The following is an 18,366-nucleotide window of genomic DNA, read 5'->3' on the forward strand; positions in this document are numbered from 1 at the left end:
GAGTAAATCAACTGACAGATCTTCCTCTGTCTCTTCTCCTCTCTGTATATCTGACTTTCCAATAAAAATAAAATGATCTTTTTTTTTTTTAAAGGAATTTTTTACTAAGAATCACATGAGCCATGTACTCTCATATTATAAGTGTATGTAGCTTTAAGGGGAAGGGGAGGCAGCACACTGGAGTAGAGTGAATGTTCATCATTACGAATATAAAAGCTCCTAAAACCACTGCCTTGTCTCAGGCATCTGAACTGTTTCCGAAGATAAAGAAGGAAACCAAGAAGTCTGTGCGCGGCTAACCTCCCCGCTAGACTGACTTGCTCATGTCCTTGCCCACCCGGCCCACCCAGCACTGACCTGTGCAGGCAGCTTGCCAGCACTGGCGGGCTTGCTGGTTGACCAGGCGAGGGTGTGCGCTGAGCCACAGGCCACGCGGTTGACCTTCTTGCCCTGCAGGGCAGCCACCAATCGCGGCCTCTGGATAGCGTTTGTTGTTCCATCTCCCAGCTGGCCCTCATCGTTATCGCCCCATGTATAAACTTCACCTAAAGGAGGTACATTTAGCATGGATCAGGACCAGTGAAGCCATATCTGATACTTCCCATCACAAGCAATGTTCACATTCACCAGGCTGTGAGCAGTCAACTGTCTCAACATCAACGTCATGGGTGATCTGCGTGTGAATCCACGCAACCCCACATCCTCAGAGGCAACGCAGCCGCCACAACCCCTGCTGGCTGACAAGCCTTTTCCGTTGAGAAGCTCAAAACTCCATCATTATTATTCGCAGAACTACACTCACACCTGTACTGAACCAATTACAGTAAAACAGATGGTAATATTTGCACAAATCAAATTACTTCCGCATGTTAAACAGTAAAGAACAAAACAAAGAGAGAGTGAGAGAAAGAAGAAGGGAAGGAGACCAGAAGAAGAAAAAAACACCAAGAAGGGCATACTTCAGGCATTAAAATAACTAGTAAAATGCTATATATAACCAACTAAATAAATTAGGAAACGGTGAATCCCATGTTAACATTACAAGTCAATAAATCATTAAGGGAGGCTTTAATAGAATCAGAATGCCCTTCCCATTCACTTATTAATCACAAAAGTGCTCACACTGGCAAAGCCTGGCACTAACTCCATTGATGACATCATAAGCTATGGGACAAAGAGAAATTGCAGGTAACTTCAAAAGATGACTTTTATCTTGAGAAGATCAAAGACACAAAACCTGAATCTACTAAAGTAAGTGTACGAAAAACACCTGCAAGATGTCCCACTTCCAAAGCACGGAAGACCTAAAGGTCGTGGACAACAAGGAAGCATGCAGAATAGCAGCGACCAAGGCGTGACAGCCACCTGTAACCCACACGCTGCTCTGTGAATGGGCGGGAACTCCCGTCTGCGCAGCACTGCTGCCGCCACAGGGCACGGCATCCATTTTTTTTTTTTTAATAGGAAGCACACAGTCAAACGCAGAGGAAGCACCAGGACAGCAACCAACTCTTGTTTGGATGAGGATTAAAAAAAATCTTTGTACTGTTTCTAAATCTCGTCACTTGTCAGTTGCTACAACAAAATTTTTAAAAATTAAAATTAAGCAAAAACATACAGTGCAAGTTCTTGATCAAAAACCACGTGATTTTACTACAGGCCATAAAAGTTGCTTATTCACATGTGGGAAATTTTTTCCATCAATGAAATGATTGAAGACCTGAGTTCTGTAGCCATTAACAGATTTACACACTTACACAGACTTAGTTTATCCTTGTAACCTTTACAAGAGAGTACATTTTGGGGAATAGCTGTTTTAATGAGAGATGGTGCACTAGTTTTTGACTGCTGCCATTTCAAATCACAACCTCACCACAGCCATGAACACCACACATTTTAGCTCTGTAGGTGAGGCGGACAACATGGTTCCCAGTGTCTGCAGGTCCGAAGGAGGTTGCCTTCCTCCTCCAGCCTGCCAGCAGAATTCAGCTCTCGGCAGGACTGAGGTCCAGCTTACAGCTGTCCCCCTCGCCGGCCCCCAAAGGAATCGCACAGGACACAGTTCCACTGCACTGCAGTGAGACAAACAGACCGATATCCACCAACTGCTGAGAGACAACACACACGGCTTCTGCTGGGCAGGTCACACAGCCATCCTCAGCCTGGCACAGGCCAAGTCCCAAACACCAAAAGCAGGTTCTGTCACAGACACTCTGTGGTTCAAACAGCTCAGGGACAGTGAGCCACAACCGACAGCCAACGATTGGGAAGAGGCTCCCTGAACTCCAGACTTCAACAGCAACATCCCAGCCTGCTTGTGGCCCGTTTCTGCACGCACACGCACTGCCATACCACATGAGCAGGTGTAACACCAGGGTTTAAAGATGCTGGAGCCAAAATCCTGTCCGCACAGATGGATTCCAAGGACACAGTGAAGCCCTGGGCCCCATCCCTTCCCTATTCACATAGGTCATCCTGAATGACCCTCCCAGAGTTAGGGACCCTGCTTCTGACGACAGGCTCTTCCACCTACCGTCCTCAGTGCAGCACACACAGTGCAGGGAGCCGGTAGCAATGGCAATGACTTTCTTCCCCTGCAGCCCTTGGACCTGGCGAGGTCTTCGAACATGGTCATCGCACCCATGGCCCAGCCTGTGATAATCACCTTTACCCCTGCACACAAAGGGAAGAATGGGACTTGGCAGAGCAACGTCATTTGATTTACTCCCTTCCCCATTCTCCCAGCACATACCCTGTGCTTCAGGATGCAAATCACTACCCAGCTGCATAAATCATATTCTGGGGGCCTGGTGTTGTAGCACAGTGGATTAAACCCTGCCTGCAACACTAGTGTCCCATATGGATGCCGACTCAAGTCCCAGCTGCTCCACTTCTGATCCAGCTCCCTGCTGGTGCATCTGAGGAGGCAGCAGAAGATGTGCAACTGCTTTGGCCCTGCACCTGTGTGGGAGACCAGGATGGAGCCCCAGGCTCCTGGCTTTGTCATGGCGCAGGCTACCACTACCGAGGTTGGTGGAGAGCAAATCAGGACATGAAACATTTCTCTCTTCCCCTCTCTCTACAACTATACCTTTCAAATAAATAAACAGATAAATGTTTAAAACAAAAAAGTCACATTCCAACATAACAAAAGGCATTTTTCAATGAAAAATCTGGATGGGGCCTGGCAATGTGGCACAATGGGTCAAGTTGTCACCTTGATGCAGACATCTCATGGGGACCATGTTCATGTCCACTTCCAATCCTGGACTCCTGCTGATGGCCTGGGAAGGGAAGGGTAAGACGGCCCAGCCGAACAACCCATGACCTATTTAGGAGACCTGGATGAAACTCCTGCCTCAGCTTCAGCCAGAACTAGCACTGGTTCTTGTGGCCATTTGGAGAGCGAACCAAGAGATGGAAGATGTCTGTCTATCCCTCTCTCTATATAATTCTGACTTCTGAAATAAGTATTTAAAAAAAAAATAGAGAATTTGGCTTTGGAAATAAACAGAATCATACATACCAAGTATATACGGCTCCAGATTTGGTAAGGGCAACGGAAAACTGGGATCCACATTCCACTTTAACCACTCCAAGTCCTGTGAGAGAATCAATCTAGAGGGAGAAAGGGTCCCATTAGACTCCACCAGGTCAAGCCAACTGCTGTGAAACAACCAAGCCAGGTAAGTGTTCTGAAAGCCCATTCTCACCTCTAGCACAAGCTCAACTCACACTGTGTCTAACTAGAGCACTGCTTGACACCTGCGCTGAAATGCTGTGCATGTCACCGGAAATGGGCCATTTCTCACATATGCTGTCTGCAACTCCAGACTGGGTTTCCACCACACACTCTCTGGGGCATCCCCAGTCTCCAGCAAGCCTGCTCAGTGGTCCCTCGCCCTCCTGAGGGTCCTGAGGCTCAAATGGCAGTGGTGGCCAGGGGTACTTAGTTCCTGTGCAAGTGTCCCAAGATTCTGTGGGTCCTGCCTCTACCTACCCTTGATTGCCCAGGGTCCAAATCCTCCACATCCCACAGCTGGGGTGTGGCTGAGCCTCACTTGCCCATCACTTCTTATCCAGCATGCTCTGCTCCACAGCACCTCTGTAAGTGTCCTCATTTTAATTTTAACTCACTGAACCTCAATCCATCCTCTCAGTCATGTATCTCTCCACCCTCCAGCCTTGTCACATCAGTAGTGGCCTCTTCCAGCCCCTCAAGTCCCAGCATATTAATCCCTGAAGATGCAAAGTATGTAAAAACTCTCTTCAGATTAAGAACAGTTCTCAATAGAGGCAACGTTGCAATGTGGCCAGGAAAGCTGCCACCTGAGATGCCAGCCTCCTATACTGGTGCCAATTCATGTTACGGCTTCTCACTCTGATCCAGCTCCCTGTTAATTTCTGGAAAAAAGCAGTGTGAGGTGGCCTGAGTGTCTGGGCTCCTACCATCCACACGGGAGACCAACCAAAGGCCTTGCCTTCACAGACAGCTGGGGAGTGAACTAGCACATTGATCTCTTTCTCCCTCTTTCTCTGCAACTCTGCCTTTCAAATAAATAAACAAAATCTTCAAAAAAAAGAAAAAAGTTGTCAACAGACCATTTTTTTTCATACATCTGGAAACCCTATGTGATCACAATGTGGCAAAAATCCCACTATAATTGAAGAAGGAGTTAGAGGACTTGGAAATGGAGGCAGCCCTGATTCCTGGTTGCCCAGTACAGCCGGAGGGAGATGGCTATAAAGAAGGAGGTGCCTTGATGCACCCTGCGGCTGCAAGGGGCAGGAAGACACAGAGACGACTCTGGGTGAGCAGGCTTCACCTTCTGGCAGCATAAAGCCCTCCTGCTAGTGATAATGTGGTCTAGCTGCACTGCCCAAGATGGAAAGCACCTGCTAAGGACCATGTGAATGAGGGTCGCGACTGAGGGAATGAATTTTATTTCATCTTAACTAAATCAAATTTAAGCTTGAAACAATTACTTGTGACCAACTGTAAGTGTACTGGGCAGCACAGCTGCAGATGAAAAAAAAAGGCTTCATGGTTGGGACCAGGCTCTTCTATCTGAGGGGCTGCAGGACCCAGGGCATCTTGGATACCTGCGTATCACACAACTTCCTGTCCTACACCTGCAACCCCAGAACCTGGTAAGAGAGGATCCTGAGCAGAGTCAAGTGAAGTTTTTCTGCCTATGGCACAGCCGCTGTGAACAGTGCAGAATTCACACAATGCAAGCTGCTGATCAGGACGGAGGAGACATACTCTAGTAACCACCCATTCACAAGGGCAAGAGCGAGTCTGGCAAAGCTAAGAAACAGCCCTGAGTCATACTCAGCCAGGGCGGAGCTGGTGTGGCCTGCGGACTTAAGATGCTGCACAGTTGCTTCTCTTGGCTTCCCACAGGATGCTCACCGAAGGCCAACTAGCCAGCCCGGACACAGTCCTTTCAACAAGCTCTAGAACTCCCCATGGCTTACAGAGCACTATAACCTACAGCGTGCGGACGGTGTGTTTTCCTGATGTTTAAACAGATCTCTGGACCACATAGAACATGGACTCCAGTGGGGCTCCACTAACAGCATTTAAGTATCTTAATGCCTCTGGGCCCTTCACTCACTTCTTACCCAATTATCCATTCACTGAACAAAATAATAAAAATAAAGCAATTGCAAGATAAGATTAAAACGCTTATGAGAAGCGCACAGAGAACAGTAAAGAGTTTATAGAAATAGGAAATACCTTCATGGGCACTTTGCAGCCGTCGCTGCCCCCTCTGCCCAACTTGCCATAATCTCCGTCCCCCCAGGACCATACGGCATCATCATCGGTGAGGCAGAGGGTCTGGGCGTCGCCGCTCCCACAGGCGATGTCTACCACACGGTGGCCCTGCAATGCTTCCACCTTCAGGGAACAGGGATCAACACAAAAAAGCTTTACGAAAGAAGCGGGCAGTGCTCCCATTCCTTAACATACCTGCCCATTTTAACCCTTTACAAAGAAGTTAATTTTAACAATCCTACAAATCAAAACAGAACCTTTTTCTGAACTGCAGGCAATTAACGGGGACAGGTATTAGTGTCCTGATGAGCCAATTTTATATTATTGTAAAAGCTGTCCATTCACTCCTTCGTATTACCCAAACTACAGTGAGCCTTCCAGAAGACGAACTATTTCACTAGATGCCAAGTATTACTGAGCATTGCAAACAAGCACATATTTCAAACGCTATCATGCTTAAATGGCTCTGGGAAGGAAGAGAGGGAAGAGAGGTTTTAATTCCAACAAAAAGAACCTACAACCATCAGCTTCAAAACCAAAAAGAATCTAGAGTAGAACACACTTTCGACTTTCTATAATCAAAATGACATAGCAAGGCAGTCATCTGACTTGGGCACACAGTGCTTCCTCACCAGCTTGGGCTTTAACTGGTCCTCACTGTCGCTGTGTCCCAGGCGGCCATACCGGCCTTTGCCCCAGGTGTACAGGCCCCCAGCAGCTGTGACACAAGCACTGTGGGCGCCACCAGCAGCAACATCAACCACTTCGATTCCTCTGAGAGACTCAATGACACGAGGGCGGTCACAAGGACTGCAAAAAACAGGGGGAAAACATCACCAATATAGCTGACATCTTCTGTTATTCCAAAATATTTTTAAACCTTTGTTTGCTGTTCATTCACTGAAATATATATATATACACATACATATATAGATACACATATACACGTCTCTCAATGCACATCTCCCCAATCAAGGAACTGTCAAGTTGATCAAGAAGAATTCAGATTTGAACTCAGAATTTTGTTAATTTCCTCCTTTGTACAGTGTCCTTAAACGGCAGCGAAGACTTTCAGAGATGCAAGTTGGGGATTGGAGAACTACCACTCACACTGGCCCAAGTGTGACCCATGGCCTATTTTTGAAAACGGCGTTTTTAAAAAAAAGTACAAAGCCTAAAACATTGACTATTAGGCGTTTTACACACGCGACCGTAAGTTAGCACTCACTGAAATAACTGTGAGCCACAGTTGTCACTAGCCCGCAATGTGAGCAGGGCTATCAAGCTTGCTTCCTTCCTACCACGTTCTGAAAGCCCTATAGTGTATTCCGGCTATCAGACTGTAAGCAAACTGTACGATGGTAGGCACCTTTCCCCAGCCTACAGCCTGCCTTCTCAACTGTGTCTTTAAAGAGCAGTTTGTAATTTTTATCAAGTCCAGCTGATGGTGTGCTGTCTTTAATGAACCAAGCTTTTGGAATTCCATCAGGGCATCTGTCTGACTTCAGATCACAAAGTCATTTTTTTGTTTTGTTTTTGTCTTCTACAAGTTTTTAGTTTTAGGTTTTACATTTATGCCTATGATTCATTTTGAGTTGATGTTTGGACAAAGCACAATTCTTCCACACGCATCTCGTATTTGTGGGTCTTTCTCAACACTCCCTACTCTCAGCTCCGCTGGTAGAGTTCCCTTCCTTTTGCCGCACCACACCAACCATCTTCATTACTGCATCTTGGAAGTGCAGCTAAAGTCAAGTAGCACAAATGGCCCGACTTCCTCATCTGCAAAGTTATTTTGACTATTGCCTTTTCCACCTCAACTTTCTAATTACTCAATTTTCACAGAAATTTTAATTGGGAAGTTATTGAGTCAAGATTACATTATGAATAACCAACAAATGAGGAACAATGAACCTTTCAACCCATGAACATAGTACCCTTGCCAAGAATCTGGGTCTTTCAGTAGGATTTTGTAGTTTTCTGTCTACAGGCCATCTACATTTTTGGGTCAGATTTCAATTTCAGCAAGATGGTATTATAAGCAGTATTTTTAAATTTCACTTTAATTACACATGTACATACATAATGGCAGACTAATGAATTTTATTTATGGATCTTCTATTCTGTAATACCAAAAAAACCTAATGAGGAATTCTACTAGCTCTTTTTGTAGACTGCACCAGATTCTCTGCATAAATAACTGTAAGTACTTAACTAAAGACGGCTTTAACTCTGTTTCCAATCTAGGTTATTTTCTGACCTGCAGAACACTATCTACTGAAGAGTGGCAATAGCCATCCTTTCCGGAGCCTGAAAACACTGGGGACAGGCGTTCAGTCCCTCACCATTAAGTCAGATGTTAGCTGTAGTTTAATACAGATGCTCCTTACTGGGTTAAGGCGGTGACCTCTTATTCCTATCCTCCTGAAAGTTTTATCAGAAATGGATGTTGAACTTTGCCAAATACTTTTCCCTCTCCATCTGCTGCAATGATCTTGTGACTTTCTTTATCAACAGTGACTGCTTAGTAATGTAGATCAAAGTTGCTATCGCTGGCCTAACCCCCAGTTTGTCACAGCATATTATGCTATTACAAAGTGTTGCATTTGACTTACTGATACACTAAGAGTTTTTACATGTCTGTTCATGGAGGAAACCAGTGTGTATTCTAACAATATCTGAGTCTCATTTTGACGTAAGGGTCAAGCTATCCTCAACCAAACAAGTTGAGGACAACTTCTCCCTTTTCAATACTTTGAAAAAGTTTGTGAAGATTAGTATTAATTCTTGGTTATGTCTGTGTAATTGATATCAGTTATCTGGTTTCAGAGACTAATTTTCAGGATATTCGGTTTCTTAGGCACACCAGCAGGCATTCAGGCTATTTCTTCTTGAGTCAGCTTTAAAGAATGTGCCTCTACTGAGAACTTTCTCCAATTCAGCTAAAAAGTTCAATTTGTTGGCAGAAAGCTGCTTCTTTTCCTTCATTATATTTTTAATTTTTAGACTCTGAAGTGATCAAAAATCCCTCATTCCTAATATCTCAATAATTTATAATTTTTCTGGATGAGTCTAGATGGCTTAGTTCTACCAACCTTCCCAAGGAAGTGCTCTCTGCTCTCTTGGACTTTCGCTATTGTTTTGTGTTTCCTACATCACAGCTTTATCCTCCAGCCTTTCTTATCACCCCTTTCTTCTGCTTACCTTGAACTGCATTTGTCTTCATAAGTTATTTAAGATAAATAAATACTATGGTCATAGTTTTTTTTTTTTTAAGTTATTTGTTTTGAAAGGCAAATAAGACACAGAAAGATCTCCTATCTGCTGGTTCACACCCCAAATGGCTGTAACAGTCAGCAGGTCCAGGCCAAAGCCGAGTCCCGAACTCCATCCAGGTCTCACATATGAATGGCAAGGACCCAAACACTTGGGCTATTTTATGTTGCTTTCCAAAGTGAATTAGTAGGGAGCACATTAGCCAGGACTCAAACTGGCATCCTAACATGGAATGTTGGTGGCACAGGTGTTAGCCTAATTTACTGTGCCACAACACGGTTCTTCTGTGTCTATTTGTTAAAAATCAGCCATTTCATCCTAAAAATTCCTCCTAGGTATTGTTTTTAGTGGATCCTACAACATGTTAAATTTAAATACCAAACAATATTCTGTGTTAGCAGAATGATCCATCTGTATTTAAAAAGAATTCAATTCTATGGTCTAAAAATGTTATTTGGCTCAAGGTAACTGATACAATTTAAATCTTCCATTCCTTATTGCTTTTTTTAATATACTCATGTTATAAATTATGGAGAAGGGTACTAAAATCTGAAATTGTGGATTTGTCCATTTCTCCTTTTCATTCAGTAAGTTTTTTTAAATGTGCATGTACTTAAAGGTCAACATTACAAGTATAAAATAACCACTTCATCGTCATAGAATTCCCTTTATGTGAATATTCTTTGTTGTAAAGCTAATTTGTATTTTTTAAGTTGTATCTGTACTGAACAATGAAGCATAAACTCATTAAAAATGAATAATTTATTTGAAGGTCAACTCAGTGGCATCTCAGGCTAATCCTCCACGTATGGCACTGGCATCTCACAAGAGCACTGGTTTGAGTCTGGGCTCATCCACTTCCCACCCAGCTCCTTGCCTATAGTTTGGGAAAGCAGCAGAGGATGGTCCAAGTCCTTGGGTCCTTCCACCCATGTAGGAGACCCAGAAGAAGCTCCTGATTCCTGGTTTCAGATCAGCCTGATTCTGGCCATTGTGACCATTTAGGAAATGAACAATCAGACACAAAATCTCTCTCTGTCTCTCCCTGTACCAGTGTACTCCTCACTTTTAAGTAAAATAAAACTTTTAAGAAAAATATTTTTATTGGACAGTCACATATATAGACACGAGGAGAGACAGAGAGGAAGATCTTCCATCCAATGTTTCACTTCCCAAGCAGCCACAATGGCTGGAGCTGCACCAATCCAAAGCCAGGAACTGGGAGACTCTTCTGGGTCTCCCAAATGGGTGCAGGGTCCCAAGGATTTGGGCTATCCTAAACTGCTTTTCCAGGCCACAAGCAAGGAGCTGGATGGGAGGCAGGGCCGCTGGGATTAAAACCGGTATCCATATGGGATCCAGGTGTGCTCAAGGCGAGGACTTCAGCCTCCAGGCTACTGCGCTGAGCCATAAGTAAAATAAATGTTAAAGACAGAGTGACAGCGTTGGAGTAAGGAGTAGGGGTGGGGAGAGACAGAGAGACACTTTTCATATGTTGATCCACTCTCTAAATGACTATCACAGTCAGGCACCAGTTAGGACACAGAAGCTAGAATTCCACTCTGGTCAGCAGGGTTCCAGGACTTGGCCAATCTTGCTCTGCGTTATCAGATACACTAGCAGGAAGCTGAAGGCAGCACATCCTAAAGAGGAACAGCCAGGTCTGGGACCAGTGGCCTGATAGGAGGTGCTAGCATGACAAGTGGAGGCTTATCCTGAGCACTACTACACCTGGCCTCGTTACACAGTATTGATATAAGCCTTGTAGATTGTTTCCTAGCAGTAATGGCATAGTATCTCATACCCTTTTAGTCTATTTCTGTGTCTTAAAATTGGGATCACTATAGACAGGATGGGTCTCTGTGTGTGTACGCACACACATGTTTAACTGTAAGATGTAATTTTCATCTGAAATCCAGAGTTACACAGAGAGAGAGAGAGACAGCAAGAGAAAGCGAGAGAGAGATCATCCATCCTCTGGTCCACTCCTCAAATGGGCATATCTGCTAGGGCTGGGTCAGGCTAAAGTGGGAAGATCCACCTGGGCCTCCCATGTGGCTGGCAGGGGTCCAAGCCCTGAACCACCTTCCACTGCTTTCCCAGGTGCATAAGTGGGAAGCTGAATTGGAAGCAGAGCAGTGGGGACTCTAACCTGTGTACAGATACAGGATGCCAGCAATGCAGGTGAAGGCTTGCTGCACCACCGCACTGTCCCAACAGATGTCTCATCTCATTCTTCTATCCATTCTGAAGTCTCCAATTTTCAACTGGAGTGCTTAGATCATTTAGATTTGATGTTATTACTAATAACGGAACTGTAATTCTATAAAATAATTATGTAAATATTTCTTGCTATTTATTTTCGACTTTCCATCTGTTCATTGTTGCCTTTTCCTCCAGCTGTTACATGATTTCCCTTGAATTACTTTGTTGGTTTCTCAAACTTACAATAGACTACATCATACAGAAAGAGGAAATCTAAAGGTCTACCTTCATTTTTACCCTAGTCTTTGTGTTACACTTGTCCTCTACATTGGCTTTGAACATCTTTAATCAATAATCTCTCAAAAAGATTTATCTGATAAGGGAAAAAAAAACAATGCCATTAACCCATAAGTTAATTTCCTCAACTCCTTTGTATAGATCATTTTCCACTGCAACAAATTTAATTTTTAGGTGTCTATGTGTCTACTGGTGCTGGATTCTTTCAATTTTTGTATGCCTAGGAAAAAAACTGACGTTGACATTTTCACTTTTAGGAACTGCTGAATTCTAGTCTGTGCTCTTTGCTATAAGAAGTCCGCTGACACGGTTTGTTATTTTTACCTGTATACAACTGCTTTTTAATGTTTTTCCTTCTAACAGTGGTCTTGGACAGCTTACCATGGTGTGCTTTTCTTCATGACCTTTTGCTTAGGGTTCTTTAAACTTCTGTGGATTTATGATTTTTACCAGAAAAGGAGATTTTTCAGCCGCTATTTCTTCAAAACTCTAACCTCAGGCTCCCCTTTTTTGATTACCCCAAATCTGCATATATTGGGGCCTTCAAGGTTGCCCTATTTTTGTTCTGTTCATTTGTATACCTTTTCCTTTTTTTTAAATTTATTTTATTTTTTTATTGAAAAGTCAGGTATACAGAGAGGAGTAGAGACACAGAGGAAGATCTTCGTCTGCTGATTCACTCCCTAAGTGGCCACATTAGCTGGAGCTGCACCAATCAAAAGCTAAGAGCCCGGAACCTCTTCCAGGTCTCCCACGTGGGTGCAGGGTCGGTCCCAAGGCTTTGGGCTGTCCTTGTTTGCTTTTCCAGGTCACAAGCAGGAAGCTGGATGGGAAGCATGGCTGCTAGAATTAAAACTGGTGCCCATATGGGATCCCAGTGTGTGCAAGGTAAGGACTTAAGCTGTTAGGCTACTGTGCCAGGCCCTGTATAGTTTTTTTCTATGCTTCATTCTGTATGATATGTCTTCCTGTTCACTGGTATTTTCTTCTAATATACAATCTGCTACTAATTCCAGTCAATGTATTTTTCTAATACTGTATTTTTCATCATCAGAACTTAATTTTTGATTGGATATTGAACATAGTGAATTATATTTTGTTGGGAGTATTTACATTTAGTTTCATAAAAAAATATTGTCAAATTGATCTCTAAAAATATGTCAAGTTACTCAAAAATAAGTTAGTCCTTTCAGGTTTTGCTTTTAAGCTTTGCTGGTGAAATCATAGCAACAATTATAGTAATTCCCCCCGCTCCACCCCTTCTTCTTAGGACTCTCATCAATGCTGAGGGTTTCGAGGGGTCAGGTCTTATCGCCTGCCCTGAAGCAATCTCTCCCAGTTCTTTTGACTAGTTTGTCCCTTGGTTTCACACACAACTCTCGGGAATCTCAGGTATCTAGAACTCTCTCTGCACATATCCGTCGTGCGTGGTGCTTGGAGGCTCTAGATGGGTTAGCCTCCCTGCGCTTCCAGTCCTGTCTCCTGCACACCAAGCATTTACCAGGATCGGCGTGGGTTCCTCTTTCCAAGCACCACAGGCTGGGAACTTTCCATGGCAGCCCAATGGAAGAATCCTTACAACTCTCCTTGCTTGCTTCTGGTTTCTCAGGGCACACTGCTTCGCTGCCTAATATCCAATGTTAGACATGTTATCACTGGTTTCTTTTTTATGGTCTGGTGTTTTTAGTTATTTTTACGATACGGAGAACCCCTGTAACTCCAGTTTGGATAATAGTCTCTATTACTATTTAAAGCCTAGCAGATGTTGAACCTTTATTTAAAAAACTGTTATTATTTGTGTGTCCCTTCACCTTTGTTCCTACCATTTCTTCTATATTTCCAGTTTTGGTATTATGTGTGCTATATGAAATGCCAAATATGATTTAGTGGATAACTTTGGGGAGAAGGACAAAAGGAAGTTTAGTACTCGGAGCTCACTCCCCACCCCAGGTACAGGACTCATATTGGTAAACCCACAAATTTGACACCTAAAACTACTTCGGTTAAATAAATAATTAACACCATTTAATTTGCCCGTTCACTATTAACATTATTCTGAAAACCAAAGTGCCAGTAATGATCTTTAGCAAAAAATGAACAAGCAAGGACGAAGGAAAACAATACACGGAAATTGACGTTTTCACTTAATACCTTCTGTTTCCATGTCCCAACTTCCCGTCTTCTGCTTCGCCCCATGAATAAACTTCTCCCTCTGAAGAGAGGGCAAGGCAGTGTTTTCCACCTGAGTTGACAGCTACCTTCTTGATAAACACATGCTGAATGGATTCGAGCAATGTTGGAGTAGACACCGACTCGGTCCCTCCAATTCCTAGTCTGCCACCTGCACCATAGCCAGTGGCATACAGCTAAGGAAACAAAGAGTGAGGTAGGCATCAGGTTTTTATATGACAATCCCTGTAGTTAGTTGGCAGCCAATCACTTTAATCAGCACACTAGGCATTTTTCCCACAGTGAAATGACACTTAATTTTAGACTTAAATAACTTAAATAACAAAGGAAACTTACGTGTATTTATACATACACTATTAAAGTCTAAGTTATGACTACCAGAAACTCCAAATTCACAAAATATATTTTGAAAGTAAAAATCTCCTTGTACGCTTTCTATTTTTGTCCAGAATAATAACTGCAATTAACACCACAGAGAGAATCTTCCCTGAGAATTCATAATCACAAAAGTTGACTCTCAAGTTAGTTTTCAGTCTACAGTTTTCACCTACACATTAATGTTCGCATGGGGAGAGCTTAATTCATAATGGCTTAGCTGATGTCTCAAGTTCATAAAATTTCTTTGGGTGAGTGAGTTCAAATTGTGAAAGTTTGCAAGGGAAAGAGCCAGCTCACAGTTCTAGAAGTTCATATAACACAAAAAGAAAGAAGGTACCAGGAGTGAGAGTGGAGTACCAACGGTCTAATGCACTTCAAGAAATAAAGCTGCCAAGTATTCTCGAGGACTTAGGTGCTAAGACGGAACTAAAAGCTCAACTTCCACATACTAAAAATAACGGAAATTCAAAGCTTAGAGCCATTAGAATGATAGATTAGACATAGGTGAAGAGATATTAAAAAAAAAAAACTAGATGATCTACCTTAAGAAATTATCCAGCATGTGGCAGAAAAAGACAAAGGGAAGAGGCAAAAAGGATGGAATTTCTGAAAAAAACTCACTCTAACATCAACCAAAGTTTCAGGTAGAGATGACACAGAGAACACAGAAGAAACAACAAATGAACAACACCAGGGCCAGGAATTTAAGAGAATTGCTGCAATTCTGAAACATCTCCCCACAGCCCCAACTCAACTCTCCTCAGTCTTACCTCTGACCAAAAATAAATAAATAAATAAATAAATAAATAAATAAAGGCAGTGGGGAAGTAGGAAAAAAATCAATATTTAATTATATTTAATTATAGCTGATTTCCAAAGAAAAATATTGAGAACAGTAACAGAGAAAAGATTTATTAACTTCTCTTGAATAAAATCTGACTGGAGCTCGTGCTGTGCTGTATCGGGTACAGTTGCTGCCCATAACGCCAACATCCCATGAACTCCAGTTCCTGTCCCAGTCTAGGAAAGCAGAAGTTCGCCCATGCTTGGGACCCTGCCACCCACACAGGGACCTGGAGGAAAAGCCTGGCTCCTGGCTTCAACTCAGTCAATCTTGGCTGCTTTGGTCTGTTGGCGAGTGAACAGTGGATGGAAGACCTATATGTCTCTGTCCCTCCTTCTCTCTGTAACACTGATTTTCAAATATATACATAAATTAAAAAAAATAAAATAGAATAAAGTTAGCTTGACTGCTGACATTTCATCCGTAACAATGAAGACAGGCTAACTGAAAACAATCAATAGAAATTTTAAATTATAAAATAGGATTTAATGTATTACAGCTCACAGACCAAATGAGGCCCATCACCTGTTTTTATAAATAAACTTTTTTCAAACATAGTTAAGCCTGCTCTTTTAAAATATGTCCATGGCAGCCTTTGTACTTGTAACAAACAGCTATGGCTCACAAAGTAGGAAATAACTAGTGTGCTATTTACAGAAAATATTTGTCAAAACATAAACTAGAAAAGGGGGTAAAACATATTTTCAAATAAGCAACAAAATCAATCAGAACTAACAAAATAATCTCATTTAAAAAATTGAGAAAACTTGCAAAAAAGTAGAAGGAAAATGACTGTACATGTAAGTCCTGAGATGTAAGAAACGCTGTGTTAAAAGCTGAGGAAACCCAGAACAAACTCTGTACGGAATAACAAGAGAACAGGTAGATTTTGCTTCAAAGCAGATTTTAAGTTACATGCTAAATGAACCAGAAAAGCAGCCCAAACTCAGAATTCTCCATAAAAGAGAAAAAATGGGAATACACAGCAACTCTGTGTATGCGGCCGACCGCTTCCAGACAGCCATGGCAGCAGCCTGTCTGCTGTGACTCCAGTGACCCCCACTTCCAGGTACACCGGAGACTGTCACATCTCTCCCAGACAGTGTGTTTCTTGGTTCTAATTAGCAGGACATGGCAAGTGATGGTTACTTCTGCCATTCGTTTACACAGACCATAGCTTCTGTCGAGCTATTACTGTCTCCTCTGCTAGTACTGGTAAGCTGGCCACGATGCCTTGGGATGTTCTAAGGCCATGTGGCAAAGAAACGGAGTGAGGACAGCCTCTCCTGCAGCTCAGGAGTGTCGTGGGCCTTAGCCTGAAAAGTCAATGAAGCACTGATGGGGCATGGAGCTACACTACCTCAAGTCCTGACTCAGAGAGACTAAGGCCTGGTACTGGTCTATGTCAAACAGATAACTAACACAAAGACAGAGGGCATGCACGAACATGGCATGACACTGTTTCACTCATGGTCATGGCTCCCCCAAACTCCTAAATTAAATACTCATAAACACAAACCAAATATACCCACAACATATCCTGATCCAGTTTGGAATATTCAAGGAATGCAAACTACTTTAACATGACAAAATCAAATAATTAATCCAACCCACTATTAATGCACTAAAGGTGAAAGCATTTGTAGAATGACATTTCAAAAAACTCAGAAAGGTATAGTAGTCGACAAAATCAATATCCATTTATGAATGGTAAAAGAAGGGAGCTGTCTTAATCTGACGGAGGACTTGTAATTCATACAGATGCAGGCGAAAGGCCCATCATGGTGCTCCCTGCAAAGCACAGCGCAGGAAAGAAACATGAGCCTGACCAGCTCTAACCAACATGGCACATCACCCCTTTCCTCCCAACGACAGGGAGGCAAACTGCAACCCACAGAACAAAAATTCATTTACAGATTGTATCTCTCCATAAAAATATGAAGGCCTTGAGATGCTTTAGAAAGAAAACAATGGAGCAAGGTCACCAGGTACAAAATCAAAACATAGACATCACCACCAGTCAATGAAAGATGGCATTTATAATAAACAGTAAGATAATACATCTAACAAATGACATGCAAATCAGAATACTTATATGTATGATTTAATTTCAAAATTAAAATTTCATGCTTCAGAATATATCTGGAGAGTGTATAAAAATATTTTAAAACTGTAACTGCTTCTAGCACATACAAAAAGCATTGCTACTTCTGAGACAGTATTTCAGAATACAATGCAGCTATGCACAACTCTGTTCTACCAACAGCAGGACACAGAAAACGCATCTCTACCTTCCCATCAGCCGTCACAGCAAAGAGCGTCTGTTCCCCTCCGATTAACTGCACCGGTCGAAGAGTTGCAAGGGCCTCGCAGGGAGTGGGGACTTTCACTTTTGCACCTTCAATGCCCCCGAGTTGGCCCCTGTGGTTATGTCCCCACCCATAGATGGTTCCACTGCCACCGGCCGAAAGAGTCCAGTCGTCTGGCCGCCTACAGCAAACATTAATAAGAACATTTGACATGGGCAAGAACTGCACATGAAAACTTTCTCTTGCACATAACACCATTTCTTGCTTCTGACATACTGACCTGTTCATCCACTGCACTAGTTGTTCATCTTGCTCTCTCTTAAAAATGTCATGGCTCTCATGGAGAACATCCATGTGTTCGCTGTCTGCCATTAACTCACGAATTTTCTTAGCCACCTGGAAGACATCATGAGAAGACTGTAAATCAAGCATTCATCTCAAGAATAAAGCAAATAAACATTCAGGTAACAAGGCAGAAGGAGTCCTGTCCTGGGAATATGGACTGTTATACGACATCATGGTTTTTACAGTCACTAAGTAAAAAAAACTTAACCTCATCTGGGCTAGGATATTAAAATTTTCTACACAATATCATCATATTTTTTTACGTAGCTTTAATTGAAATTTAGAGCGCCTTCACTCATTTCCACCTATATGGGTTTTCCTTTTATTTCTTCACAAGGGAAATTTTTATGTTTCACAATACTGGTATCATTTTACTACAGCTAAATTTTTTTAATGTTTTTGCATTACAATAATGGTACTTAAGTAAGGGGTAATACCTCATCAAGAAACAGCCGGGGTAATGGTGTTCTTTTGTCAAGGGCCACCGCAACCCGAGAGGCCATGCAGTACCGCCGAAACCAAGCCCACTTGTGTGTCTCAGCACAGCAAGGCAGAGTGTCCAGTTCCAGGTCGCAAGCAAGAGCTACCAGTACCTGCAGCCACCGAAGATTGACAGCACAGGGATGCTTAGAAAGACAGTTAACACACACTTCTATAGCACTGGGTGCTGGTGATGCTCAGCCTGCCACAGGCTACCATCCCAAGGATTCCATTCAAGACCACCTTCCTTCCTCCAGCCA

At 42.8% G+C, this 18,366-nt stretch overlaps 1 protein-coding gene across 3 annotated transcripts in view; it reads right to left on the bottom strand.

Annotated features, from left to right (window-relative positions):
• Window positions 1–18,366, bottom strand: part of HERC2 (HECT and RLD domain containing E3 ubiquitin protein ligase 2) — a 188,691-nt gene that overhangs the window by 12,585 nt on the left and 157,740 nt on the right. For all 3 annotated transcript variants that reach the window (XM_040969236.1, XM_040969235.1, XM_040969237.1), the window contains 9 exons: window positions 18,064–18,219; window positions 17,562–17,677; window positions 17,264–17,462; window positions 13,712–13,926; window positions 6,415–6,592; window positions 5,744–5,905; window positions 3,527–3,618; window positions 2,534–2,673; window positions 358–545 (listed from right to left, as the gene is read on the bottom strand). In XM_040969236.1, coding sequence (XP_040825170.1) covers window positions 358–545; window positions 2,534–2,673; window positions 3,527–3,618; window positions 5,744–5,905; window positions 6,415–6,592; window positions 13,712–13,926; window positions 17,264–17,462; window positions 17,562–17,677; window positions 18,064–18,219 — 1,446 coding nt within the window. The remainder of the gene's footprint in view (window positions 1–357; window positions 546–2,533; window positions 2,674–3,526; window positions 3,619–5,743; window positions 5,906–6,414; window positions 6,593–13,711; window positions 13,927–17,263; window positions 17,463–17,561; window positions 17,678–18,063; window positions 18,220–18,366) is intronic.

Source organism: Ochotona curzoniae, unplaced genomic scaffold (assembly GCF_017591425.1).
Source record: "Ochotona curzoniae isolate NIBS_2020 unplaced genomic scaffold, NIBS_Ocur_1.0 scaffold_4701, whole genome shotgun sequence".
Taxonomy (NCBI): Eukaryota; Metazoa; Chordata; class Mammalia; order Lagomorpha; family Ochotonidae; genus Ochotona; species Ochotona curzoniae.